This window comes from Bos grunniens, chromosome 1 (genome assembly GCF_055505025.1).
Source record: "Bos grunniens cultivar Pamir isolate PY7600 chromosome 1, Bosgru_T2T1.0, whole genome shotgun sequence".
Taxonomy (NCBI): Eukaryota; Metazoa; Chordata; class Mammalia; order Artiodactyla; family Bovidae; genus Bos; species Bos grunniens.
This window is the reverse complement of record NC_141165.1, coordinates 77,240,115-77,267,587: the sequence shown is the minus strand read 5'-3', so window position 1 is coordinate 77,267,587 and position 27,473 is coordinate 77,240,115. Positions and strand designations below refer to the sequence as shown.

General features: G+C 48.8%; 1 protein-coding gene across 4 annotated transcripts in view; it reads left to right on the top strand.

Annotated features, from left to right (window-relative positions):
- The window catches only part of MASP1 (MBL associated serine protease 1), a 67,897-nt gene extending 43,924 nt beyond the window's left edge, over window positions 1-23,973 (top strand). For 2 of the 4 annotated variants that reach the window (XM_086398652.1, XM_086398653.1), the window contains exons 9-11: window positions 845-982; window positions 1,812-1,886; window positions 6,117-8,544. In XM_086398652.1, coding sequence (XP_086254778.1) covers window positions 845-982; window positions 1,812-1,886; window positions 6,117-7,000 — 1,097 coding nt within the window. In that variant the 3' untranslated portion in view covers window positions 7,001-8,544. Of the gene's footprint in view, window positions 1-844; window positions 983-1,811; window positions 1,887-6,116; window positions 8,545-11,657; window positions 11,796-14,862; window positions 14,977-15,859; window positions 16,046-17,822; window positions 17,891-20,219; window positions 20,320-20,778 lie in introns of those variants that run through there. The other 2 variants (XM_086398655.1, XM_086398654.1) reach the window with 2 other exon arrangements.
- Window positions 23,974-27,473: the final 3,500 nt, after the last annotated feature.

The window sequence follows — 27,473 nt, the reverse complement described above, 5'->3', positions numbered from 1 at the left end:
CTGAGCTCCCTGGGATTCTTCAGTTCTGACAGAGGCTGTTTGGTCTAAGATTATGATTTCCTTAGAATGGAGCATCACCCCCTAACAAGGCCCTTGAAGAGATATTGACAAACTGGCTCCTCAGATATTGCTCCTGGCTCCTGGCAGACTCGTGCTGGCAACTCCCAAGACTTGCCTGGACTGGCAAGCTCTCCTAAGACCACCTCTGAGGAGCAGGTATCTTTGGTCTTGTCCTTCAGCCAGCCCCCAGGAGCAGCCACCCACAACCAGAGAAAATGTGCAGGTGAAGATGAAAGTTTGGTTCACCCTAGCCGCCCCCATCCTGCCTTCTGTGCCTGCGGGGAGCCAGCAGGGTGGGGCTGTGCAGGCATGCAGGAGCTGAGTTTTTGTTTGTTTTTGTTTTTTCTTAAATGCCAAGCTTCAAAGTGAACACAGTAACTGCTCTTACTCAGCATGTGGTTGGGGCTGGAAGAAGTGAAGGTTCTTTAGTTTATATGAGCCAGAATTTTCTCACTGAGCCACGGGTTTCATATTTGGACAGAAGAGGATAAGAGGATTGCACAATAGAACTGGAAGTCAAGGAGAGGGCCCTGGTGGGGAAAAGTCTAGGATCTGCTTGAATCTCAGCAGACCAGCCCCTGCCCTGAAATTGACACCAGGCCAGGTGAGCTGACCACCCAGCAGGACTATCACAGATGGGAGAGACCCCAAATGCAAGGCTGTAACATTGCTCTCTGGAGCTGTGTGCAGTGGACAACCTGCACTTCGTATGGGACAGACCCACCACGTGGCCCCAAGAAGAAGGGGCAAGGCCATCTGAGGGGTCTGCTCTCTTCCCTCTCAGTTGCGGACTGTGGAGCTCCGGCAGAGCTGGAAAATGGAGTGGTCACCTTCTCCACCAGGAACAACCTCACCACATACAAGTCTGAGATCAGATATTCCTGCCAGAGGCCCTACTACAAGATGCTACACAATACCACAGGTGAGCCCTGCATCCTTACCCAGCCCACTCCCTCCTCATACTTTGAGCTCAGGGTTAGGCTGGGGGCTAACACAGCCAGTCTGCTGGCCATCGCTTGAGAGGAACTGGGAGGAGAAACCCTTGGAGACGTACCTCACCTCTCCCTGCCTCAGGCCTGCACCCTGAGAGTTAAGCTTCATGACACCCCAGCAGCATGACATACTGCTAGGACCTATATGACATACCCACACAGACACACTCACAGCCCCCCGCAAAAAAGGAACCCTCAAAAAGATGTGAAGGCCAATCAGTTCTGCCTCCACCACAGACAAGAACCAAGAAAATGCTCCAAATTTCCCAGAGCCTCCAAGTCCTCTCTTTCGAAGAGGAGTAGTGGCAGAGCTCACAGAGCTAGTGTAAGCCTCATGGGATGGTGGGCACGACTGTGGTTTATGAAAGCGCTTATTAAGTGGGGAAGCAGGGGCAGGGCAAGTGCGCCACCAGAGCTGTGTGACTAATGATGAGAAGTGCCCTCCAGGGTCTGGGCGGGGCCCCCACAGGCAGGAGTCAGATTGCTCAGAGACACCATACTGAAGAGCATGCCATTTATTTTGGGGGCCAATGGGGAGCTATTGTGATTTTGAGCAGAGACAGGACGAAATCAGATTCCCATTTTAGAAAGATGCTTCAAGTTGCAGACCAGACTGGCTCAGAAAGAACAGCATCAGAAAGACTCTTTGGAAGACTTGCAGTGATTCACAGCGGAGGAATTAAGAGCTCAGATCTATTTTCCATGTGCTATGAATCAACCACGTTCTCCTTTTTCTTCAACCTTTTTTCCCTCACCCAGGTGTATATACCTGTTCTGCCCAAGGAGTCTGGATGAATGAAGTCCTGGGGAGAAGCCAGCCCACCTGCTTGCCAGGTACCTTGCTCTCAAGTTCTCTGCCTCAAGGTCCCATGCAAGGCACTGGGTCCACGGGTGCTCTGGCTGTTAATGGAGTAAGGGGTAGGGAGCATGATGCTTTGATTGCTTTTGAAGAGATATCTTTAGATGGTCAAAGGTCAGAAAAGCCTAGCCTCACATCTTCTCGAACAAACCAGCCTGTATGTTCAACCTGTTCTATCACAACAGGACACTTCCTGCCTCCTCTCTCTGCCATTCTGCTCTCTTCCTGCCAGGCTTCTCATCTCACACAGTTGGTATTTGTATCGGCTGTGCACCAGGAAAAGTGAGAAAGTGGGCACCTGCTCCTCGAGCACTCGCTGTGTGGTAGTGAAGTGAAGTTGCTCAGTCGTGTCCAACTCTTTGCAACCCCATGACAGTAGCCAACCAGGCTCCTCCGTCCATGGGATTTTCCAGGCAAGAATACTGCAGTGGGTTGCCATTTCCTTCTCCAGGGGATCTTCCTGACCCAGGGATCGAACCCAGGTCTCCCACATTGTAGGCAGATGCTTTACCATCTGAGCCACCACGGGGTAGAGGAGGTGGAAATCAGACAAGCACCAAATAACCACAGGACATAGCAACAAGTTCTTCCAAAAAGCAGTATGCTCAAGTCTTAGTGACTGCTGTCTCCCCTGAGCTCACTTACTGACCCTACTTTAAAATGAACAAAGAGTTTTGTGGTAACAGGAAGTGTCCCTGTGCATATAGATTTGGGGGCTATTTTATGGATATCTGCATTGGTATTAAATGGATGAATGATTTACATCGTAATCATGATGTATGCACATATTCAAATTGACTTAGAATAGTATAGCCCTAAATGCACACTCTAGGGTTAAATAAATAACCCACCAAAAATTAAATATTCACAACACAGAAATTTACACTTCAAAAAGAAATAAGAATAGTGATTCAATCAATAGTGATTGAAAGATATAATCATTCAAGAAAAGCAGTGTTGATTTCATCATTTGGTTGAACAGCAGTAGCTTTACCATATGGTTCAGGGTTGAGTGGCATTCATATTTTACTGAATTAGAGTGTTGGGTAAACTGAGATAGTGTATTATTTGAATGGTACATTGTAGTAACCTCCAATATTCACTCAGTAGATTTCTAGATTTAGGCATTAAAATGGAAAGGCTATGGAGCCGTCTACCAGACCTGAAGAAAGTTTTAGCATTTGGGCATCAGCTTTGGCCATCACAACTGCTACAAGATCTCAGAGAAGGAAGACATTCCTACCTGTGGTTGTCTGGGAGCAGAGAAATGAGGACGGGTTAGGAAGACTTCACTTAAGAGTGCTTTCAATCTAAGCAAGAATTCAAAGAATTCATGAGGATCTGGAAGAAGGAAAAGGTCAACCCATCCACACTCTGCTGGCCCCCGTCATCTCAGTTAGGCTTAGCCAGGAGCACACCTAAGGGCCACAGCTGGGAAAGCCTTGGAGAAGATGGGGTATGGTACAGCTGTGGCAAACTAGAGATCAATTCCTCATTTTGCTAATACTATGTGGGCCAAAGAAAATGGCAGTGTAGGTGGGTTCCATCCTGGGCAGTACTGTTGTGATGTCTAGAAGGGATGAGGTACTACGCTGGGAGTCAAGGGCCCAGCTCCTAGTCCTGGTGTTGCCTTTTCCTGATCTCCATCTTTGTTAAGTCATCTGACCTCTTTGGGGCTAGGATTTCATACCTCAGAAGTAGGGGAGCAGAATCAGGTGATCCATGACATTCTATGACTCTTGATGGTCATCATCCTCTAGATTCATACAAAGCATGTTGGATATAATGAGTCTTGAAATTCTGGTAACACCTAGTCTTGAGCAGAACATGGTGTATCATTGGACCAGGCCAGGAAATTACAAATTCTCTTCTAAAACACTGAGACTGAATGCAGAGACAAGCCAGAATAGAGAAAGCCATTTCATCTGGCATCATAATATCCACCTTTCCAAGTAAACTATTAAGCAAATATTATTTTCCCCTTATTTTACACTGAGAAAACTAAGGACCAAGAAGGTATAATGATTTAACCACAGTTATCTGCAAAAAGTTAAAGGCAAAACTGGAAGGTGGACTCAAGACTTCTGATGTCAACACAAGCAATGCTCAGCCATTCTTGACTCTGCCATCCTCAGGAACCCAGGATTCCAGAATATCACAATTTTGTTTTTAGGGCCCTCCCTCAGTACCTCCAGTCTTCTAGAGCCCAAATCTGATTTCAGCACAGCTGAAGCTCTAGTATTTCAAGTCAAGTCTTCTGTCCCAGGAAAGACTGGATGGAGAATGGTAGCAGATAAAAAGAATGGCCCCATTTCAATGAGCACTCTCGAAGGCTTGTGGCATCATTCAACGTCTTGAAAGGACAAGAGCATATCAAGAAGAAAAAAAGACTTTAGTGGAAAAAATGAAGCTAGAATCCAAAGAAACAGGCTCCACTCCTGGCTCTGTCACTAATGACTTTGAATATATCTCTTGCATTCCCTGAACCTTAATTTCGCCATCAGTAAATTAGCCGTTCTCCAAGCTTCCCCAGCTTGGAGACATTCTGTGACCTGGGTATGCCACAGGTACCTTGGTTGGAAAAGGCACCATTCAGTGCTGGCTTTGTTCTGACCATGGATTGAGCCATAGGCATGTCCTTCATCAGATGCGGGTCTTTCAGCACTCAATAAGTTGCTGCAAAGGGCTAGTCACAGACCGACCTTGAGAAGTCACTCTTTAGGCTGCTGCTTATAATTGGGATTCTGGCCTTCAACTCTGAAAGGCTCGGCCACAGCCAATTAGCAAAACCCAGCTCACATCTGGCCTGGGGTGAACAGCAGGGTGCCTCAGGATCACATAAAACGTCCGGAAGAAGAGCATCTGAAAAGCATTAGGTTGCTGGAAGCCTGACCTCTCAAAGTTGCCAAGACAACTCAAATGCTCCTTGGTCTTTAAAGGATTACTGAAAGTATCCAGGGCCAAGGGGTGTAGCCCTGGCAATTTGCAACCAAGAGGAGGTCAATGCTCATACCAGGCTTACCTACCAGACCTAAGCACTCTGCTGAGAGGGGCCCTTGTGAGCTGGTTCTTAGCCAGCAGGGGGCTGGTACTGAAGACCCTCTGCTCATGGGCCAAAGGCGTATGGCTGCAGGAGACTGGTGGTGCATGTGCATGCTCGGGGTACAACTCGGTGGAATGAAGTTTGATCAGACCTTTCTTCTTCCCCTGAAGGTACTACTGGGCTCCTGGGTGCAATGATGGATGGCTCAGAGCAGAGCCCATGCATCATTGCTTGTAGATTACGCCACCTTTCTCTAAGCTCGGATGCCCTGGCCATCCCTTCACAGCATGTGTCCCATAGGCCAGAGAAGAAGAGGTTACAGGGCATGAGACCACGCCCTTCATATGTAATGAGGCATTGTGGAATACAGGATAAGACATTCATCTTAGAATCTAGTTAAGCCCTTGCTAACCAGCTTAACAGCCATGTGACCTTGGGTCAGTCACTTACCCTCTGGAGAGTTTTATTCACCTATAAAATGAGAGTGGCCAGGGCAAATGAAATAAAAATCAAAGGAATTTGTAATTTAAAGGATCCTTGAAGATCATTTTGACCAACAGTCTCATCTAGCAGATCAAAAAGTGAAATCCAGAGAAGGAAATTTACTTACCAGAGTCACACAGGACAGAGTGGAGAAAAGCCAGATCAAGACCCCAAGTGTCTTGTTTTCCACTCCAGTGTTTGCTGTGACCTGCTAGACAGTCTTTTAATCTCCTGTCTCTCAAAGCCATTGACCTGTGGTTCTCAGAAGTTTTCCAAGTGCCCACAGCATGGACCATATCTGGGTTCTGAGATGCCTTTTCTAGAGAAGAAAGGGGCAAAGGGACTACTGCTGGAGATAGCCCTGGTAAAGATGATCCAGACCACAGGTGGTCTTGGCTGGAAGGGTTCAGGATGGTGAAGGCCCACAAGTAAACGTGTCTGGTCCATAGAGGGTCCTGGCTACAGAAGGGTCAGACTACAGAGGAGCCAGGCTAGAAAGACTTAGGCCAAAAATGACCCCATTCAGAGCTTTCTCAGGCCAGCACGGCCCCCAAACATAGGCCAGGGTCCACAGTGGCATAATCTACAGTGGGTGAGATGTGCATTTCTTTAAGAGGCTCTTTGCACCTGGCTGACCTGACCAGTCTCCTTCTCTCGTCCCTCCCCCTCCTTCTTACAGTGTGCGGTCAGCCCTCACGCTCGCTGCCAAACCTGGTCAAGCGGATCATTGGGGGCCGCAACGCTGAGCCCAGCCTCTTCCCGTGGCAGGCCCTGATTGTGGTGGAGGACACCTCAAGGGTGCCCAATGACAAGTGGTTTGGGAGCGGGGCCCTGCTCTCCGAGTCCTGGATCCTCACGGCCGCCCACGTGCTGCGCTCCCAGCGCAGAGACAACACAGTGACACCGGTCTCCAAGGAGCACGTCACCGTCCACCTGGGCCTGCACGACGTGCGGGACAAATCCGGGGCTGTCAACAGCTCGGCCGCCCGAGTGGTGCTGCACCCGGACTTCAACATCCAGAGTTACAACCATGACATCGCCCTGGTGCAGCTGCGGGAGCCCGTGCCCCTGGGGCCCCACATCCTCCCCGTCTGCCTGCCGCCGCCCGAGCCGGCAGGCCCGGCACCCCACGTGCTGGGGCTGGTAGCCGGCTGGGGCATCTCCAACCCTAACGTGACAGTGGACGAGATCATCGGCAGCGGCACGCGGACCTTGTCAGACGTCCTGCAGTATGTCAAGCTACCCGTGGTGCCCCACGCCGAGTGCAAGACCAGCTACGAGTCGCGGTCAGGCAACTACAGCGTCACCGAGAACATGTTCTGCGCCGGCTACTACGAGGGCGGCAAGGACACGTGCCTAGGAGACAGCGGTGGCGCCTTTGTCATCCTCGACGACGCCAGCCAGCGCTGGGTGGCCCAAGGCCTGGTGTCCTGGGGAGGCCCTGAAGAATGTGGCAGCAAGCAGGTGTATGGGGTCTACACGAAGGTCTCCAACTATGTGGACTGGGTGTGGGAGCAGATGGGTTCCCCGCAGGGCCTGGGCGAGCTGCAGGTGGAGCGGTGAGCTGCCGGACTCCTGCCTGCCAACCTCCCTGCCCAGCCCCAGCAAGACTGCACCCTCCTAATGACAACGCACTCCACTGTTACTCACAAGACCAAGGGATGGACACACTGTTCCCACCCTCCCCAGATGGCTCCTGGCTCCCTGAGAGGCAGCAGTGTGGTACAGGAAAAGGCCCTACATAAGAAACCTGGGTCCCTGGCCCTGGGGCAAGTCCCTTTCCCTCTCGGGGCCTCACTCTCCCGCAGGACGGGGAGGGAGCTAGACTCGGGCCAGTGCCCGGACTCCTCTCCTGGAATGCCCACCCCAAGGGCCTCATTCACTCCTAGTTGTGCATCAAATCCAGTGGCACCACCATCGGTGTAACTGAGCTTGGACCTGACTGTTAGAAAATGTTTCCTTGCCTAGAGCTGAGTCCATATATTTTCCCCACTCTGCCCTCTGGTCTAGACCCTTTTCTATCAGAAAAGCCCTCAGATTTGAGGAGACAGGGATGACACCCCAGAGGCCCCTCTCTCTAAATATAAGGCCTTGTGGTACTTTCATCCCTGGGTTTTCTCTCCCCAAAGCTTCTTGTAGTCCAAGTCTTATCTCTTCTATTCCCTGTTAAAGGAATCTCAAAGGACAAAGAGAAAGCTGGGAAACTCTATGATGACCGGGGGGAGAAGAACAGTGGGAAGCTTTCCAACCCCATTAAATTCCTATCATCAACGCAAAACACGTATCTGGGTACATCCACACCTGACTCTCCAGACAAGCACGAAGCAAGCTTCCAGTCTTGAAATGTGTCGCCTGAAAGGGCTATCCGAGCCCCAGCCCTAGATGTGGAGACTCAACCCGATTGCTTGGAGAAAGAGAAGGCTCACACCATGCTGCTGTGCCTCTGGGCAGGGAAACGGAAGAAGGGAGGATTATATGAGTGACCTCCTCGCACCAGACCTTGTTCCCCCCACAGCATTCCTGCAGTCTGAGCTCTACAGAGAACCCACCTGGCATGAATGTTCTGAGGGACCCACTCCTCCAGCTTCCAGGAGCCAAGTCAAGAGAAGCATGGACTTGCCCAAGAAAGGCAGTAAGAGGAGAAGGAGAGCCCAGGGTCCTGGGTTCAAGCCGCAGCTCTGCCCCAAAACTGGCTTGTAACTTTTGACAAATTGCTTTCCCTCCCTGGGCCTCAGTTTCCCCATTTGTAAAAGGAAGGCATCGGATCCCCCTCAGGGTGCTTCCAGCTCCAGCGTTCACTGCTTCCAATGCCAGCAACCTCTCCCTGGCTATCCCCAGCCTGACCGTCCTCCTCCCTGGGGTTTGCTCTCCTGGGGACTCCCCACCAGAGACAGAAGCCTTGAGAAGGATTCCAAGAGAGCAGTTGGGAAGCATCTGCTTTTCCAGTTGGGTCCTGACAGCACACTCCTGTGTCTGAGCGGTGCATGTAGAGGATGCTATACTTTGTATATTTATATCACAAGCTTCAGTCCTCTGTAAGGTTCCTCTGAGCTGTTTCCTCCATCAGGGGGCCAAAATGGAAATAAATCCTCTGTGGATAACCAACAGCCTTTGTTTGGGGGTTTGGTTATTGTTGGTGTTTGTTTGTTTTGACCTTTTGAAGAAAATCTGACCCTTCATTAAGCCACAATCTCTCTCACTGTGGAAAGGGTACAGTTTTTGTCACCTGGACATTATCCAAGAAAGGGTGATGAGAAATGGAGATGGTTATGGACATGTGTTCTCTCAAAGGCTACCTGTTCCATCATAGAAGTGCCTGCCATTTAAGTCCTTGAGTTCAAAGTGCCCAGATAAGCACAGGAAGCAAGATCGTGTGCACCCAAGTCTCACGCAGGCAAGGGGAGTTCAATGTCCTGAGCGGAGTGGAGATCGTAGTGTTATGGGAATTTAAGGAGGGGGAGGTTCACACAGCCGAAAGGGGTCTGGGTAACTTTTCAAAGAGGTTACAAAGAATACACTGGGAGATGGGAGGGCAGGGCAGAGGGGACAAAGGTCAGGTAGGAAAGTGTGCCCCGAGTGGATGGGAACAGAGGGCGTAGGGGAGAGTGGACAGTCTTGAATGTCATACTTGTGTTAGTGCCCTGTCCTGTAGCCAGTGACTGCCTAATTTGGGGCATATCAGAATCACTTGTGTTTATTAGGAATGCAGGTTCCTAGGTCTCACCCATGGCAGGTTCTGAATCAGTAGGCTGAGTGTGGGCAGCAGGCTGTGGCAAGTGGAGGGGGTGAAGGGAGGGACCAACCTAGAGAGTGATAGGAAATCAGTGCAACCATTCTGGAGAGAGGTGGTGCAAACCACCAGACCAAGGCGTGACACCGAAGATGTAGGGGTGCAGTCTGAAAGCGTTCAAGTAGTGTTGTGGGTAGAACTTGGTGCAGAGGCATTGTGTGAAATAGTGCAGACAGGAGATGTAGTGGAACACAAGCTAATATGTTAGTGAGGGCTCCCATGTCATACGCTCACAGTTTGTGTTTGGGATTTGTATCATATTGAAACTGTCATGCTTTTTACACTACTGAGAACTAAAAGAATCCTACATTATACCTTACACTTTATGTGCAGCTGGTTTCAGAGATTATCAGTCTTGTGTTCCATCACATCCTCTAGGTTTTTGGATTTATATTGTTGATGTATTGAGACACTGAAGTGTCATGGGGTTGCATGAAGAGCACACGGCGACATTACTCTCTGCTTCTCCTGGTAATTTTTTTTTTACCAGTAGCTGATTAAAGATGGTGGCTGAAGAAAAGGGAGGCAACAAGGACACTGTCTGTGCAGACATTAACAGACATATGGAGTAACAAAAGGGAGATGGCTGGTGAAGGATGGAGACCAGGACTTGGTTTTGCTGTGTTTGAGGAGTTTATGAGCAATCCAGCTGGAGGTATAGAAAGGAGGAGTCCAGAGGAGAAGGCAGATTAGAGACACTGATCTGAAATTCATCAGAGTCTAAGTGTGGTGTGATGGCATGGGAAGAAGTGGCATCATCCACTGGAAAGGAAAAGAAAAGACGAGGGGGCTGAGGACTAAAGAAGGGGAACACCAGCATGGATTGCATGGAAAGAAGAAGAAAAACCCCAAGAAAGACATAGAAAAGGGAAATCAGAAACACGAGAAGAAAAGAGCTTCAGAAGCCAAGGAGAGAAAGTGTCAAGAAGAAAAAAGTGATCAACAATGCAAATGAGCCGGGACAGTCCAGAGGACACTTCCAGGCTGGATGTTCCTAGGCACCAGGACCAACAACTGCCATCAAGTCTGGAAGAGGATCCAGGGGACAGACCCATGCTCATATTTAAGTCCCTAGCCCTTCCTCCCCCTTCCTTTATGCTCCATTTCCCTAATCCTCCTCCTCTTCCTCCTCCATAGCCTCTTCCTTCTTTCCCACTTTTCTCTTCCTTGCTCTCTCCCTCCCACTGTCTCCCTCCTTCTCTCTTTCTCTCTCTCAAGCTTTTCCTAGGTTTTTTATCTCTTTCCTGAGGCAGCCTCTCTGGGACATCTTTGCTCAGTTCTCCAGGTTTTGCTCCCCTGAAACCAATTAATACAAACCTCTTGTTCTTGTCTGACTCTTCAAATGAGTTTGTATTTTCAGACTTTGGTTTCTGTTTTGCTCTTTCATGAGTCAAAGCTGTATCTAGCCTCACCTAAAACAACAGATGCTCCAGCTTTAACAGTGGTTAGCTGCAAGGTGAGGAGAATTCTTAGAGATGAAGAATACATGAGAGAAAATTTCAGAAATAGTGTCCTCCTATACATGTAAATATCACCACTGAAGTTCCAGTTATGGGTCCAGAGCCATTCTGTCATATGATTACAAATCTATTAGATTGTCAAATGGCCACTTTATGTCCAAGTTTGTGTGAACCATGGTACTTTGTTCTTTTGAGTCCACCTCCAAAGGACAGGGAAGGATGTGAATACTGAGTGTCAATTTTCTTTCCAGAAGCTTGACTATGGAAGAAAGGACAGGGAGAGACTATGGAATGAATGAGAAGCTGAGAAAATGAAAATGCAATTTTTAGCATGAAAAGTCTTGATCATGTTTTGGAGGCATAAAGAAAGGAGAAGTGCAAGATAGAGGAGAAGGGTATGAATCCTCAAAACCAGGTCCCCAAGAGTTTGAAAGTGAGGGGATCCAGAGCCCAGAATCAGTTCTGAAGAGATGTTTAGAGAGGGAGTAGATACAAAGGAGGATGGTTTCTTGTGGGCTTTGTGTTTGTTTGTTGAGACTTTTTCTACAAACTTTCCATAAAGTGATGATTGGCAGGTCTGGGCTTATAGTCCGTAGTCTAGCAACCCCAATTGAGAAGGACCTTCTAGCAAAACTCCCAAGGCAGGCTTTTATTGGCCTGTCCAGGGTTACATTCCCATCTCTGAGCAATCACTGTGACCAGAGTATAGGAGGCTTTCACTAGTCAGGTCATGGTCACATTCCTACCCCTAGAACCAGAGGTAAGATCATTGCAACTCAGGCTAAAGGGACAAGAAATGGGGGAAGAGAGGACCCTAGAGGAAACTTCGGGTGCTATTAGTGAAAGGGGCAATGGGTGCTGGGAAATCAAAAATAACAGATATTCCTTACAGAGGGTGATGAGCTAGCAGCTTTTGCAAAGGGCAAGGTGGAGCCCAGAGTGTGACCTATCCTCCTTCCCTTGGCTGCAGTGTGTGGGATCCCCAAGTTCTCCCGGAATCTGTTGGCCAGGATCATCAATGGACGCCCTGCCCAGAAGGGCACCACCCCCTGGATTGCCATGCTGTCACACCTGAATGGGCAGCCCTTCTGCGGGGGCTCCCTTCTAGGTAAGGAGAGGTGGAAGGGGTGGAGGATCCAGGATTAGAGGATGGGGTAGAGGAAAGGGACCTGACCCTTTTCTTGGAGACTGACCAGGTTTCTTCACTGAGAAGCTTCCACTCTAGCAGCAGGGCCCAGAAGCACAATGTGGTAGAAAGAGCCCTTAGCTGGAGCAGGGAGACACTTGTTCTGTTCCAGCTGGCTCCTTCAGGCAACACTTCCTGAGCCCTGGTCACTCTCTGGCACTGAGAAGGGTCAGGGAGTCAGACCCTTAAACATGGACTACAACACAAAGCACTTCCATGCAGCTCAAAGTCAGGGTGTGCCAGTGCCCTGGGCCGAGGGAGAACCAGGAAACCCACCCTAGAGGAGTCAAAGAAGGGAGATTTTCAAAGCTTTGAATGCGATGCTTGGGAATCAAGATGCATCTTAAATGCTACTCCAGGTTTATAATCATGTTCCTAAAAGTCCTCTCCTGAGACAACATGGATTGAAAGAAGGGTTAATCTGGAAGCCAAGAGTCCAGTGAGGTGGCTAGATTGCAGTAGTGAGGAGGGAAGTCATTAGCCTCAGAATAAGAATAGGGGATGAGGGATGGAAACAGGCAGAGTCAGATTCAAAGCCATTGGAAAAGGGAACTGCCAGACTTTTGTAATGGACTGAACGTGGTTGGGAGTGGCAGCAGAGGCAAGAAAGAAATGATTTATGGCTCTTCCTATCACAGTTCAGCTAAGATGAGCTAAGGTCCATCCCAGCTCTGACATCATAATAAAAATTAATAGCAATCTAAAGTCCCTCTGACCCCATCACAGAGGAGGAAGGCATGGACGGGTCCACCTCTGCTTGGGCAGCTCTAGGGTTGCTGGCCTTGCCTCACCCTGAGCCACCCTCTCCTCCAGGGTGCGCTCAGGGGAGGACAGCTCCCTGACAAGGGACCCCTGAGGGAAGGTGCGGGCACTGGTGAGGCTGCAGCCTGGACATCTGGGTTACGTGAAGTGGTAACCCAGCAGAGGGGCTGATCCTTATATTCCCACAAACACAAAGACAGGAGCTCTCACTCTCTGGAGCCTCCCAAAGGGTCACAGTGAGTGAGCACAGGTTAAAGGGGAGCCCAGTGGGGAGCAGGCAGGGGAGAGAACCAAGAATGAGAGGGGTTAGAAGGACAGAGACAAAAATAGCGTAAGAGGGCGTGTCAGAGACCTAGAGAGGGGAGTGAAGGGAGACGAAGGGCGAAATGAAAGAAAACAAGTACAAACAGAGAAAGAGAAACTGGTAGGGCAGGAAATGAGAGATAGAGAATCATGAAAGGAGAAAAGCAGGGGGACCAGAGGAGAGGAAAGCATCAGAAAAGAAGCAGAGAGGGGAGGAGCAGACAGGGAGAGTGGACGAGAGCAAAGACACTTCTGATTTTGTTAGAATGTATTATATGTAAGAGAGATGGGTTAAGTACCCACTGTTTAAGGGTTAGACTCCTGTTCTGAAGCTTTGGGTGTTTCAGCTCAATGATGTTCAGTGCTCACTGTGTCTACTGCACGCTTGTTCCCACTTCCCTAACCTCAGCCAAGCTACAAGAGCTCTGCAAGGTATCCTCAGCCTTGCCCAGAGCCCTTCTCATCTAGAATCTCCTCCTCCTCCTGTTGTCTAGTTTTGTAGAGGGAAGGAAAGGCAGGAGAGGGCGTAAGAAACTGAGAAGAAGCTGAGGGACAGACAGAGGGAACCTGCCCGTTCAGTGCCCACTATGAAGCCTGTGCAGAGGGGTCCTGACTCAGGGACTCACTATCTGCAGAGCTGGGAGATGAAGCTATGTCTTGGTCTCATCATTGCTCTCCCCAGCCCTGTTCCATGGCAGGCTTCCTAATCTGGGTGCCTCATTCCACTTTATCCACTTGGAAAATTATCCAGGAGCCCCTGGCTGTAGACAGGGATCAAAAATACCACCAGGGGAAAGAGGATGGCCTGTGTAGGGCACTATCTGGAAGCCAGTAGCCGGAGCACATGGCTGCCCCTGAGAGAGTCAGGAACCTGCACAGAAAGGGACCTCTGCCCGCAACTCTGAACTCTGCTATGATACCCACACTCCAAAGCCCTGGTACCTTTCTTTCTGTTTGGCTCATCCCAGTATGTCTCTGGGCTCAGCTATTTACGGGTTTGTCACCTGATTCACCTTGGGGATGAACCAAGCCCTGATCCTATATTAAGCAAAGAGCAGGAATGTGTCCAGCAAGGGAAAAAGAGCCAAGATACAAGAGATGTGCTAGGCTGATCATCAGGAGACCCACGGTCAGCCCTGGTCCTGCCACCCACCTACAGAGCTGCCCTAGACATCCCGGCTCCCCTCAGGCCTCAGAATCCATGTCTATAAAATGAGAGGTTTGGGTCAGAGCAGTGGTTCCCAGCCTTCGTGACAGCAGAACTTTGGGGGCACTTTTAAAGTGTGTTTGTACCTGGGCCTCACTCCACGACTTAGATGGTCTGGCTCAAGCCCAGACATTGTCTGGGGAGGATTTCTTTGTTTGTTTTTAATTCCCCACATGATTCTATTATAAATGTGTACTCACATTTGAGAAGAATCATGTGCAACAATACTTTTCAAACTTTAATACGCCTAGAAGTTACTTGAAGTTCTTTTTAAGATTCTCAGATTTTACTACTGAGTACAGATTCTGATTCAGTAGACCTGTGTGGGGGGCCTGAGAGTCTGCATTTCCAAGAAGCTCCCAGGTGAGGCTGAGGCCGCTAGTCCAGGGACCGCACCTTGAGCAGCAAGGCCCAAGGGGCAACCGGTGAGCAAGACTATGGACGCCTTGGGCTGTCTGGAGCTTGCCAACCCCATGCATTTAAGGGAAACCTGGAATCATTTTTAAAATGTTCAGTGTTGACCTAGGTTGGGGAAGTAGATGAAATCACAGATTCAACTCCTCATCTTCAGATTAAGATCAATGAGTTTCTGCCCTGGGGGCTGTGAAATGCAAGGGAGTAGGGTGCTGTGGAGAGGGGTCTGAAGCCCTCAGCTTGAGGTAGTGGGACACAAGGTGGGGCCATGAGGACAGGGTGTGTTCACAATTCTGTTCTCAGGCTCCAAATGGATTGTGACTGCGGCTCACTGTCTCCATGAAGTGCCGGATTCAGAGGACGTAACTCTCCGTGATTTGGACTTGCTCAGCCCCTCTGCCTTCAAAATCATCATGGGTGAGTGTGGGCCAAGCTGATTCCTGAATCCAGCTGTGGTTCTGGGGATGGGGTGTATCTACTCACTCAGTCATCAGGGAGGGAGTCATTGGAAATGAAGGACAAGCCAGGACAGGAGTCCAGGGACCTGCCCAAGTCCTGGATCACAGTCGAAGCCCAAGGCAGTGATTCTTGGATGTTAGGACCATGAGCAGATCATTGAAGGTGAGGCCTTATATTTTATAATAAAGACTCCCATCTGGATAACTTCCAAAGATGTCTCAGGCTTCTATGAATCCGTGGTTTCAAGTGATTCATACACAAACAATCCAAGCTTCCCTTCTCCTTTGTAAACTGGCTGATGGAGTTCAGTTCACCACATATTTATGTCCTGACATTATGTCAGATCTAAAGACACAAGTTCCTGCCCACAAGGACTGATAGTCTAATAAAGGAATAAAATATGAGCACAAAGCCCTCTAATAAAATGCAGGAAGCAGTAAGTTCTGTAGGAGAGGAACAGGGGGAGTTCATAGGGAAGAGATTCCTAACTGAAGCGTCTAACTCAAGAATCTCCGAGGTTTCACGGAGGAGGCAACACATTACCCGGGTACGGAAGGGCGACTATGGTTTGGACATATGGTAATGGGCCCTGGAATGAGTATTAATTATGAGGCGATGGGATCAGATCAGATTATGAAGAAAGATAGAGGTTCGAGCCCAGGACAATATGTGGGGAAAGGCAAATGGGGAGGGATGGCTTAAAACAGGTACATGAAGGGCACTGTAAGGGTTAGGGCTGGAAGCATGGGCTGCATGGGCAGGGGCTGGCAGGGAACAAGGTGGGACTTCATCCTCCAAGCTTCCTATGCCCTCATGCCTCACATGCCTTCTTCTTGCCCAGGCAAGCTTCGGAGGACCCAGTCAGATGAGAATGAACAGAGTCTCAGTGTCAAACAACTCTTCTTCCATCCCCTGTATAACCCCAACACGTACGAGAATGACGTTGCTCTGTTGGAGCTGTCGAGGGGCCCGGTGCTAAATGACTTTGTGATGCCCATCTGTCTACCCCAGAGGCCACCGGAGGAAGGTACCGCACCCACCTGATTCCACCTCGGCAGAGCCTCCGTGGAGGCTTTTACTCCAGCGCTGGTCAGGCTTCAGTGCCAGCTGAGTCAGCTGACTGTGTCTGCCTGATTCCTCAGCCGCCTTCCCTAAAACAGCTAAGCCAAAACAAGTTTCAAGGCGGTGCACAAAAGCAGGCAGGCTTGGTCAGTATTTCAAGCAAGTATCCGTCAGGGTCCAGACAGGAAAACAGAAACCAGACTAGTTACTGTAACAAAAAGAATTTAATACAGGGTATTGGAGGGCTGGAGAAGTAAAGCAGGATGCTGAGATCAGAGAGAGAGCACTTGCAGGGAGGAACTGCCAGTCCTGGGGGTGGAGGAACAAAGGGAAGAGGTTGGAGTTACAGAGCCTGGAAGTTTAGGCAGGGGCTCTGTGAAGTAGGAACTCAGACTCTGCAGAAGAGGCCCTGTGCTGACGGTGCCGGGAAGCAACAGCCACTGCTGGGGTGGGGAGCCATCACTAGGGTGAACAGCAGGGCTTCCTGGAACTGCCCCCTGTTTTCAGGAATGTTCCTGATAAAATGGATCTGCCATTCCAGAGTCTCATTCGCAGCATCACAAAGCAGAGCATAAAAGGGTACGCTGGAGCTGAGAGATAATGACTTAATCGCTAACACAGGCTCAACTCTCCAGGCTGCCATCTCCTAGCTGGACAGCCTTGAAGAAGTTGCCTAACTTCAAGCCCCTTCCCTTTACACTAGGAATAATAAATACCCCATGGGTGGTTGTGATGTTTCAGTGAAATAATAATCAAACATATTCAGCATGGAGTGAGAGTCCAACTCAGGGAAGTTGGTTTTTGTTTCATCCTGTTCTAAATTCAGTGGTGCCATGTCACAGCTAACCTTCTTTAGTTCAACGAAGTTATTTTTAAAAAAATGACTGAATGGAATATGAGAAGTATTGAGGGGAAGTGAGCCCACAGGAAAGGCTCTGATGCATCAGATACCATGTGTCTGCCATGTACCACTTGATTTACATTAATTAATTTACATGCTACTTATAAAAGCCTTGTGAAGTAGTATTGTAGTCCCATTTTCAGGTGAGAAAACTGAGGCTTGGCAAAGGGAAGTGCTTTACCCGAGGTTCAGCTTGTAAGAAGTAGATCTGGGGCTGGAATTCAGATCTTCCAACTTAAGGCCCAGAGCTGTTTTCAGTATCCAGGCTCTTTTCAAATGATGAAACAAGTAAGTGCTCTATCAATGCCCAGCCCATGTTCACATTGCCTCAAGATTTGCCAACCTTACAGACTTCTAGAACATCAGAGCTAGGAGGGGTTTTAGAAGTACCGAGTCCGACCTCTTCATTTTATGGATGAGAAAACTAAGGATCAGAAGGGGAGGGAGCACATCCTGTTGTGGGCTAGGCTGGACTTTGTATTTATTCAGTTATTGACTGAGCATCTACTCTGTGTCAGCCTTGCTGTAGGCATAAGGATACAGTCCTGAATAAGGCAGATGAGATTACTGCTCTCACGGAGCTGAGGTTCCAAGCTAGTTGGGAGTGGGAGAGAACAGACAACTAAACACATAAACCAGCTAACATCTCATAGAAACAAATGCCCAAACCACTGTCTCAGGTAAGCTCCAGCCCAAGTCTTCCTCCTCACCATGCTGGCATTTTCTCAGGGGGAACACTCAGTGCTTCCTCCACATGCAGGGGATGAGGGGGTTGCAAGGTGCCACCCTCCAAAAACCTGCAGACAGCCTGTCCGCTCTCACTGTGTCTTCTCTCCTCCAGGGGCCGTGGTCATCGTCAGTGGTTGGGGGAAGCAGTTCTTGCAAAGGTTCCCAGAGACCCTGATGGAGGTGAAGTTCAATATATACCCTTCAGAGGGTGACACTTGTGCCCCACATTGGGCATTTCTGAGCCCCAGTGTCTCTCAGGGGTTTGGAGGTTTGGACTGGGGATGAGTGAGACAGGTACAAAGGGACCAGACTCACCTTCAAAGTTAAGTGAGATTGAATCCCAACTAGTTTGATCTATTTGTTCTACATGTCATAAGACTCTAGTCTGTAAACATTGTTTAGTATTTCTGTAGCTTATTAAAAGCTCAATTTATGGAAACACTTCCAGAAAAACAGAAGGTTTGGACACCCTAAAAGGTGATCCATCTGTATACATCAGGAAGACTCACATAGCAGTAACCAAGAATGGGTCAAGGGATGGGCCCTGAGAGCCACAGTCCTTGCAGCAATGAACTTGACTATGGCATTTGAAAGTTTACATTTCTCATCATTTCAGAAAAGAACACTGAACCAGGAGTAAGAAGCCACACTTCCAAGTCCCAGCCCCTAGTAACCTACTGGGTGATCTTAAACAAGTCATCTTGCCTCTGGACTGCAGTGTCGTTTCTCAAGCTGCAAAGCCACCAGCAACACTAGATGTCCTCCAAGAGCTGTCTGGCTTGGACATTGCCAGGTTCTACGAGAGCCACGGCTAGTTTCTAAACTGTTCAATGTACATTATTTTAACCACACTTTAAATTTTGGGGTTTGCAACAACCATTTACCCCTTCAATCATTCACTCTTGAGTGTTTATTCAGTGCCTCTTCCCAGGGGGCATTAGTGGTTAAAAGCTCACCTGCCAATGCAGGAGACATAACAGACATGGGTTCAATCCCTGGATTGGGATGATCCCCTGAAGAAGGAAATGACAACCGTGGAGAATTCCATGGACAGAAGAGCCTGGTGGGCTACAGTCCATGGGGTCGCAGAGTCAGACACGACTGACATTGTATTAACGACTTTGTATTGTATTAACTACTAAGTATGCAGGGGGATAAGAGGACAGATCTGGCCCCTTGTCTTCTTGGCTTATAGGGACAGACAGAAAGTATTCATCAGTGTGATCATCGGAATGAGGAAGAGGTGCAGGATGCTTCAGAATATATAACCAGGCTCTGACTTTGTCTTGGGAGTGCAGAAGGCCAGAGGAAGTGACAGTTAAGCGATGTAATGAGTGGTGGATAGAGGTTAGTCAGACACTAGATGGTTTGCTGAGGACAGGTGCTTATACCACCCTGCCTGGCTTCGCCTCCCCCACCTCTCTGGGAAGGCCATGCCTCAGAGGGACGTGGATACCTCTGGTACCCTCCCAGCAAGGGCCAATAGAATTTGTGCTTTGTGGGAGATGTGACTCATTCAGTTCTTGGTTTGGCTGAATGAGACTCATGCGATTCCTCTTTTTATTCTAGGCACCCACTCCAACATTTACCCTCAAGCTGAATCAAGGGCAATAAGAAATGCAATACCTTACCTTTATGTATCAATGCATCATCTCAATTCAAAATAACATTTCCTGAGTAGTGACCATGTTCCAAGCTATATAAGATAGAAATGTGCAACATACAGTCTGAGGGTATGGAAACTCAAACCATGGTGAGGGAGAACATAAGTGAAGTTTGCTGCAAGGTGAGCCTCACGAACCTCTGTGAGTGTGTGTGTGGCTCAGTCATGTCTGACTCTTTGCGATCCCCACGGACTCCACTGTCCATGGAATTTTCCAGGCAAGAACACTGGAGTTGGTTGCCATTTCCTACTCCAGAGAATCTTCCCAACTCAGAGATTGAAACTGCATCTCTTGTGCCTCCTGCAGTGGCAGACAGATCCCTTATACTGCGCTGCCTGGGAAGCCCACACCACCCACTGTGTATGCAGGGTTTGTAGTTCACAGAGCATCTGCTCGTTCAACTCCTCTCTTCGTAACAACTCCATTTAATTAGCATGTCAAATATTATGATTCCCATTTTTCAGATGAGGAAACAGAGTCTCAGAAATCTGAAAAAACAGTGAAGGCTACATGTCCCACATCCCACAACCAGTAATGTTAAGGGTGGGGAAAAGAAGACTGCCCATAGGTTTTGCATATGCTGATGTGTTTGAAATAATGCATATGCTAAGCAAAATTATCTCCATTTGACAGATGAGAAAACAGGTCCAGAGGGGCAAATGACATGTGCAAGGTCACACCGCAGGTTCATGACTAAGACTGTACCAGAACACAGACCTCCTGGTTCTGCGTTCAGTACCTGTACCAGAGGGCAGTTTCTGAGGCGAGGTCTAAGGCAGACCCAGGTTTGTCCAGGAAGGAGACAGAGCGGGGGATGGGGTGTCAGAAACGGTCTTGTGTTCCAGATCGAAATCCCAATTGTTGACCACCACATCTGTCGGGAGGCCTATGCTCCACTGAAGAAAAAAGTGACCAGAGACATGATCTGTGCTGGGGAGAAGGAAGGTGAGTCAAGACGCCTGCCTACAGCAGGGCGCCACCAGCCAGGGCGGGGTACCACGCCCAGCAAAGGCGGCCCTGCAGACCTTGGAGCTGGCAGGTTGAACAGCAGAGGAAGGGGAGGAACGAGGCTGGGGACGGGGAGGAAGATCATGAGAGGAAAGATTCCACTGGAGAAGTTACATCAGAGAAAAGTGTGCCAAGTAAGGGATTTCCATACTTCCCTTCTCCCAGCCCGGGTTTCCCCCTATGTAACCGAGAGTCCTGAACCTAGGCTTTCTAAAATCACAGAGGTAGGAGGAGGCCTGACTACAACCCTCAGAGCCCAAGTTTCAGTCCAACGGTCTGCTGCGCCCCCTGGTGTCCAATTCTCTGAACTACATGTCAGTCGTAGGGAGAGGGAGGGCCCTCTGGATTTGGGTCTAGGGAAGGAGTCACGTTAACCCGGGTCACTTCTTCCTCTAGGGGGCAGGGATGCCTGTGCGGGTGACTCTGGAGGGCCCATGGTGACACTGGATACACAGAGAGGCCAGTGGTACCTGGTGGGCACGGTGTCCTGGGGCGTGGACTGCGGAAAGAAGGACCGCTACGGAGTGTATTCGTACATCTTCCACAACAAGGACTGGATCCGGAGGGTCACCGGCATGAGCAATTGAGTTCAGTTCCTCACCCTCTGCCTCACCTGCCCATGGTCAGTCAGCACCAGAGGATAATTATCTGATGCCAGACGGCCCTCACCCTACACGCACCTCATTCAGCCCACCTATTACTGGCCAATTAAGGGGGCATCTCAGCCATCTTCTCACTCTCCTTAAAGAAGCAGAGTAGCAGAGTGATCAGAACCCAGGTTGTATCGCCTACTAGCTTTGCAACACTGGACAGGTGACTTCACCTCTTTGAGCCTCAGTTTCTTCATCCCTGTGATGGAAATGGCCTACCTTACCTGCTCAGAAACATATGATGAAGATCAAATTTATTTCATAGCACTTAGCGACTTCACTTTCACCTTCCACTTTCACGCATTGGAGAAGGAAATGGCAACCCACTCCAGTGTTCTTGCCTGGAGAATCCCAGGGACGGCGGGGCCTGGTGGGCTGCCGTCTAAGGGGTCGCACAGAGTCGGACATGACTGACTCAACTTAGCAGCAGCAGCAGCAGCACAATGCAGGTATAAACTAAGTGCTGAATAAATGTGACTTAGTGGAAGGCCGGTGTGTCTACCAGGCACACTGCATTCGCTTATAAATCCTGGCTGGGCCTTAGGGTTGAGCAAGTGTGTACCTGTCCCCTCAACCTTGACCATAGCCTTCGCCTGCCCCCAAATGCACTATGCTTCTTTGCTGCCACGCATTCCCCAACCCCAGTTCCCACCCCTCTCCATGAAAAGGTAAAAGAGACAGTCTGAGTCTCTGCAGGTCCCATAGTGATGCACTTATGACTGAGCTGGATACCGAACTGTGAGAGTGCCTGAGAGAAGCAGAGACAGGGAGAGGGGAGACTGGGAACCAGCTCGCCCCCAGCTCCCTGTGACTCTATGCAAGTCCCTTCCCCTCATCCCAACAAAGACCCTCCCAGCTCTGACAGTCAAGGATCCAACAAAGCCATTTCTCCCTGATGAGATGAGTTAAAGCCAAAATTACCAAAAGGTCAAAAAGGGCCAATAGAGCTTTGAAGTGAAAGTGTTAGTTGTTCAGTCATGTCCAACTCATCGTGACCCCATATGCTCCAGGCAAGAATACTGGAGTGGGTAGCCATTCCCTTCTCCAGGGGATCTTCCTGACCCAGGAATTGAACCCGGGTCTCCTGCATTGGAGGCAGATTCTTTACCACTTGAGCCACCAGAACCCGTAGAGCTTTGATGCAGACCAAATCCTGCTGCTACTGCAACACCTACCCCGTGCACCACACCCTGGCTCCCCAGGATGTAGCCCAGGCAGAGTGCAAGCCTAGGGGCCTTTTCTTATTCCTAAGCAGAGCCTCTGTTCTAGGTGCCCACCTCCTTTTCTTCCTGGGAACCTGGCATGAGGTGGGCCCTGGGAGGCCAGACTCAGGCCCCTGTACTCTCGCTCCCTGTGTCCACAGCTGACCCCAAGCACCGTTCCCCTGGTTCCTCACCCCTGTTCCTCAGCCAGAACACCCCAGCCCTGCAGGGTCATAAAATCTTCCCAAGCAGAATGCCTCTTCCCTTCAGGAGCCACCTTCTCTCTCAGGAAGATTCCAGGGTCCTCCTCCCCTCCAGAACTCTGAGATGTGAGGCCTTCAAGGGATCAGAAGCTCCAAGTCCTGTCTTCTGTTCTGTCTTCAATTCTGTTCCAAAATTGGTCTTCATGGGAGATTTCAGTTCTTGACCTGCACTGCAGCCGCCAGAATCATTCAAGGTCTCTTGCCGAAAGAAGATACTGGGAATGAGAACTTATGAACACTAAGCTCTAGGCTGACCACTCAGGGACAGCAATTTACAGCCAGTTTTTGATTCTCTGAGCAGGGCATTCTACCTCTCTGTGCCCTGCTGTTTGTTCTCTACAAAGAAGGCGGCCTTCATACTCAGTCCCACCAGACATTTGTCAAGCAAACTGGAGCTCTATTTTAGATACCAAAGAAGAATCACAATGCAAAGTTTTGGAACTACCTAAAGCATTCCAAACATCATGCCTGCTCATTTCACAGCACTGCCTGAGTGTCCCTCCCTGTGCCAGGCTGTCATGACTGCTATGGGTACCACCATGATGAAGGGAACATGATTCATACTTTCCAGGAGCTCCTGCACAAAGAACTGACACCTACACAAGTATCCACCATAACAGAATGAACCCTACTGCGTGCTATGTGTCAGAACAGCACAGATGTGAAAGAAAGGCCATTCCTGTATGCAGGCATTGGAGGAGGGGACACCAGGAAAGCATCTCAGAGGAGACGGTGTTGGAATTGGCCTTGAAGAAGGTGGGCATTTCTACAGGTAAGACAAAAGGAGGCCTTCTAGACACAACAATAAGAGCACATGTCCATTCTTCTCTCATAAAAATGACGTGTCCAGCAGACCAGTGCTCTGACTCTGGAATCAGAGTCAATATCTAGAAGAACTTTTCTCCTTAAATTCAGGCAATTCTAGGACTTGAAGCAGCCTCGAGATTTGTGTACAAATGCCAATTTCTGGCTGGATGAGTTTATCCTGTTTATTCCAATTGCAACTTCATCCTTATCTAAGGGATGTCTAGATGTGCTGCTGGACTTTACCTTACCCTTGATCTATGAGCATTTACTAGATATGCCAGCCCCTGCACTGCTGCTAAGGTCCAAGAAACCCAAATGTCTCACAGGGTTGTAGAAGCAGAGGGTTGGAGGGTCTGTTAGGACCATATTGTCTAACTCTATGACCTCATTCTTGAGCATATCTAAAGATATGACACTAGCTACCTCCAAATATAGCCAATTTCAACGTCAAAATGACTATCTCTTAGAGAGGTCTCTCTTCTATGCAACCACAATTCACCTCCCAGAGAATAGTTAGTATATCTAAAGCTAGGATTCTGTACCATGGAATGTTGTTATTAGCAACACTGATCATGCCCAATTTCATCAGAAACAGAAACTGTTGCTCTACAACATGTGTAGCTGTAACTGCACATTTTTTCCAATAAACATCTGTATTGAGTCAAAGCATCCTATTTGGCTTGTATGTTTTTCATGGACTGATGGTTCTGGTGAGTTGCATTGTCATTTATCAACAGTTCTCTGTATCCAATTAGGATCCCTGTACCATGGAGAGAGAGAGAGAGATTATGATGGGAAAATCAAATCATTGATACCAAAGCACTTCTTAGGCTTCTCAGGTCAGTTCTGATGAAATACCTTATTCTTTTGTTCCTGTAAGTTATCAAAATATTCCAGGAAGACCATCTTTCAATATCCAAGTTACATTTCTTGATTCATCCACACCTAGAATAGAAAAAACATTTTTTTTTTTTGGATCATGTGTTCAATTGTTTGGTTCAGAGACTATGGTACCAGGTTGATGAGTAGCCTATTCTGAATTGGAGTATGTACTTTCCTTCTGCAATGAATTAAACTTATTACCAGGTGACAGAATCAAAGAATCAGCACCACCAAGAAGTCCTTAAGTAAAGGTAAGCAAGAATCAGGGAAGGAAAATCTATAGCCTCTTGCAGCAGAAACAGTAGCCAATCTGGGTCTAGAGTGAGTCTTGAAATCAAGAGACTTAGGTTGTAATCCAAGCATTGGTTGACTTCTTTATTCACTTAATTTTCCCATCTACATACTGGCAGAAAAATCTTTGCCCTACCCTTGTCTGAGGGTTGTGCTATCAGATGAATTAACATACAGGAAAAAAATTTGGAAACTAAATTAGATCAATATAAATAGTTCTATGGGAGATTATAACACTTTGGAGTATTTCCCAAGCTTGGGTCTTCAACTCAGGTCACACATCTGGTGGGAGGCAGAGGCGAGGCAGACACCCTCCTGCTCTGGCCCTAGATCCAGAACTACTCTGACTCAGCAGCAGCACCATCACTAAGACATTCCACTTTAGTGTTTTCCTGGAAAGAACCGTGTTCTTTTACTTTGCAAACTGAAGAAGAAAGCATCCCAGTCTCTGAACCAAACAACTGAACAATGGACAATAGGATATGAAAAAGCAGGGAGATGAAAGGGTAGTGAACGGGGAAGACTGAGCGGCCCATTGTCCCTGGAGAGCCAGAGAAATCAGGAGAAAAAAGATCACCTTCAGGAAGTCCCGACTGGGATGCTTAGCGTGGTTTGGGGAATTTGAGGATTGTAGACCAAGGAGAGACGTGATCGGCTATATCTTTCAAAATCAAGTTTACTGCAGAGAGTAAACTGAGGGAGAAGAGCCTAAAGATAAGGAGACTCAATATGGCTTCTGAACAACAGGCGAGGGACCCCCTGGCCCTGAACAAGGGCAGGCTGAGGAGAGGGAGGAGAGGAACCCGCTTCCAGGGGCTCTGAGGACCTAGGGCTGGGCCCTGAGAAGCCTGTTTAGAGAGGTTCAAACGTCTGTTCATGTGTGAGAGTGAATAAGTAGAGAGCACAGAGGGGAAAGAGCAGAGGCCAAAACCCAAAGGCAGTCATCGTTTTCAGGTCCCTGGATGTTTTGTGACCCTCCGGCATCAGCGCGGTCTCCAGAAAGAAAGCCAGGGCATTCTCTGAACTTGAGAGAGAGAGACAAACAGAGCCTTTGTGGCCCCCTCCTGTGTCTGGTATGTGCTGACCTTTTTTCAAGAAGATAAGGAAAATGTTTTTTGTATGCAAAAACACAGGCTCTGTTCTCAGCAATGAGCCCCTGATCACAGGAAAAAGAGCCAGGACCCTGCCAATATTTAGGCAAAGGCTCCACGGGAGGCCCCTGTGAGGAAGGGGCTTTAGGACAATACAGTGCTCTGACAAGGGGAAGATGTGCCAAGCTGGGCCTGTGCCCAGGGCGAGCGTGCAGAATGATGAACAGATTAGTGTGGGTGGGAACAGAACGCTTCCTCTAATATCCTTCAGTCCCAGGGGAAGACTCTGCAAAGTAACATGCCAATGGGCCAGCACCAAACAGAACAAGCCCCAGGCATACGAAAGGCACAGCAGAGATGCTGACCTACTTTAACAGTGAGGATTCTCGCCTCCCCCTGAGCTATTCATCCTATGCCACTATTCCATCTTGCCCATCTTCTGGCATTATCTGGCTTATTTAACCCAGGCCCACTAAACACTCACATGTGGCCCAGACCTGTTGACGGGATCCCAGACAATGGAATCTTTCCAAAAACAACTCCCTTTGGTCTGAGTTTGTATGCCCAAGGCCCAAATCCATGTTGGCAGTCTAGGCCTCCCATTATGTCTTTTTATTTCAGTGCATTTCAACATTATGAAATGCTTGTAAAAAAAAGAAAAAAACAGAGACACAAATCTGTGTCCAGCTCAGACCTGCCGAAACAACACACCCCACACGGAGGACGTGGGCAGGATTCCAATCTGAGGAGTAAGTTGGTGCCACTGGGAGAGAAGGCACTTTAGACTCATGGGAAGAGCCCTGGACCCTGACCCTGAAGACTCGGGCTCCAGAGCCAGCTCTGCCACCTGATAGTTCCAAAAACTCAAGTGGTTCATGCTCTCTGTTCAGTTTCCACTGTCTCCGAGGGTGTCTCCTTTCCAGCCTCTATACTCAGACAGCCCCGGGACTCAGTCTCTGGGCCTCCGTTCTGGACTCTCAACTCTCACTCCCTCAGGGATCTCATCTAATCTCATGACATTTAATATGGTGGGAATGCTAATGACTTGACCTGCGTCTCTAGCTTGGTCCTTGCCTCGGAACCATAGGTATGGATATTCACCTGCCTTGGCGTTTCTTGTGTTCAATATCCAACAGGATGCCTTCAGCATCTCAACCTTCATGTGTCCACAGTCAAGCTCCTGATATGGCCCCCACATCGGTTCCTCACACAGCCTTCCCGTCTCAGAAAGCAGTAACTCTACTCTTCCAGATGACCTGACCCAAAATCTTAGGGTGTCTTTGACTCCCCTTTCTCTTAGACCCCACATCTGAGTCATCGACAAATCCTCTCAGCTCTACCTTAAAATATAGCCAGACTCAATCCCAGTTGCTGCCACCCTGTTACAGGCCCCCACCCTGGAACAGGCCACTATCCCCTCTTTGCTGGATTGTTGCACCAGCCTCCTGGCTAATCTTTCCTTTTTCATTGTTATCCCTCTGTGGTCATTCTCAACACAGTGACAGTAAACTGAATTACATCACCCCACTGCTCAAACCCTCCAATGGCATCTTATCTTGTTTAAGTTAAAAATCGATGTCCTGATAATGACCTATATGGATTCTATGCTCTGAATCCATCACCCCATTCCCACTTAGTAATGGCTACTAAGCCTGAACTGCATTCCAGCCACGTTGGCCTCCTCATGGTTCAGCATTCCAGGCTGCTCCCACCTCTGGGCCTTCATATGCCCTTCCCCTTCCCCTTATAGTTTCTTCATCTTTTTTTTTTCCAAATGTCACCTCTTAGTGAGACCTTCCCTAGCTACCTAATCTAAAACTGTAACTCTGTCCCCTGCCCTTCCTGTCCCCCTTGCCTCTTTGATTCTTCTTAGTCCTTTAACTAGTGTACCACACAGCCTACTTA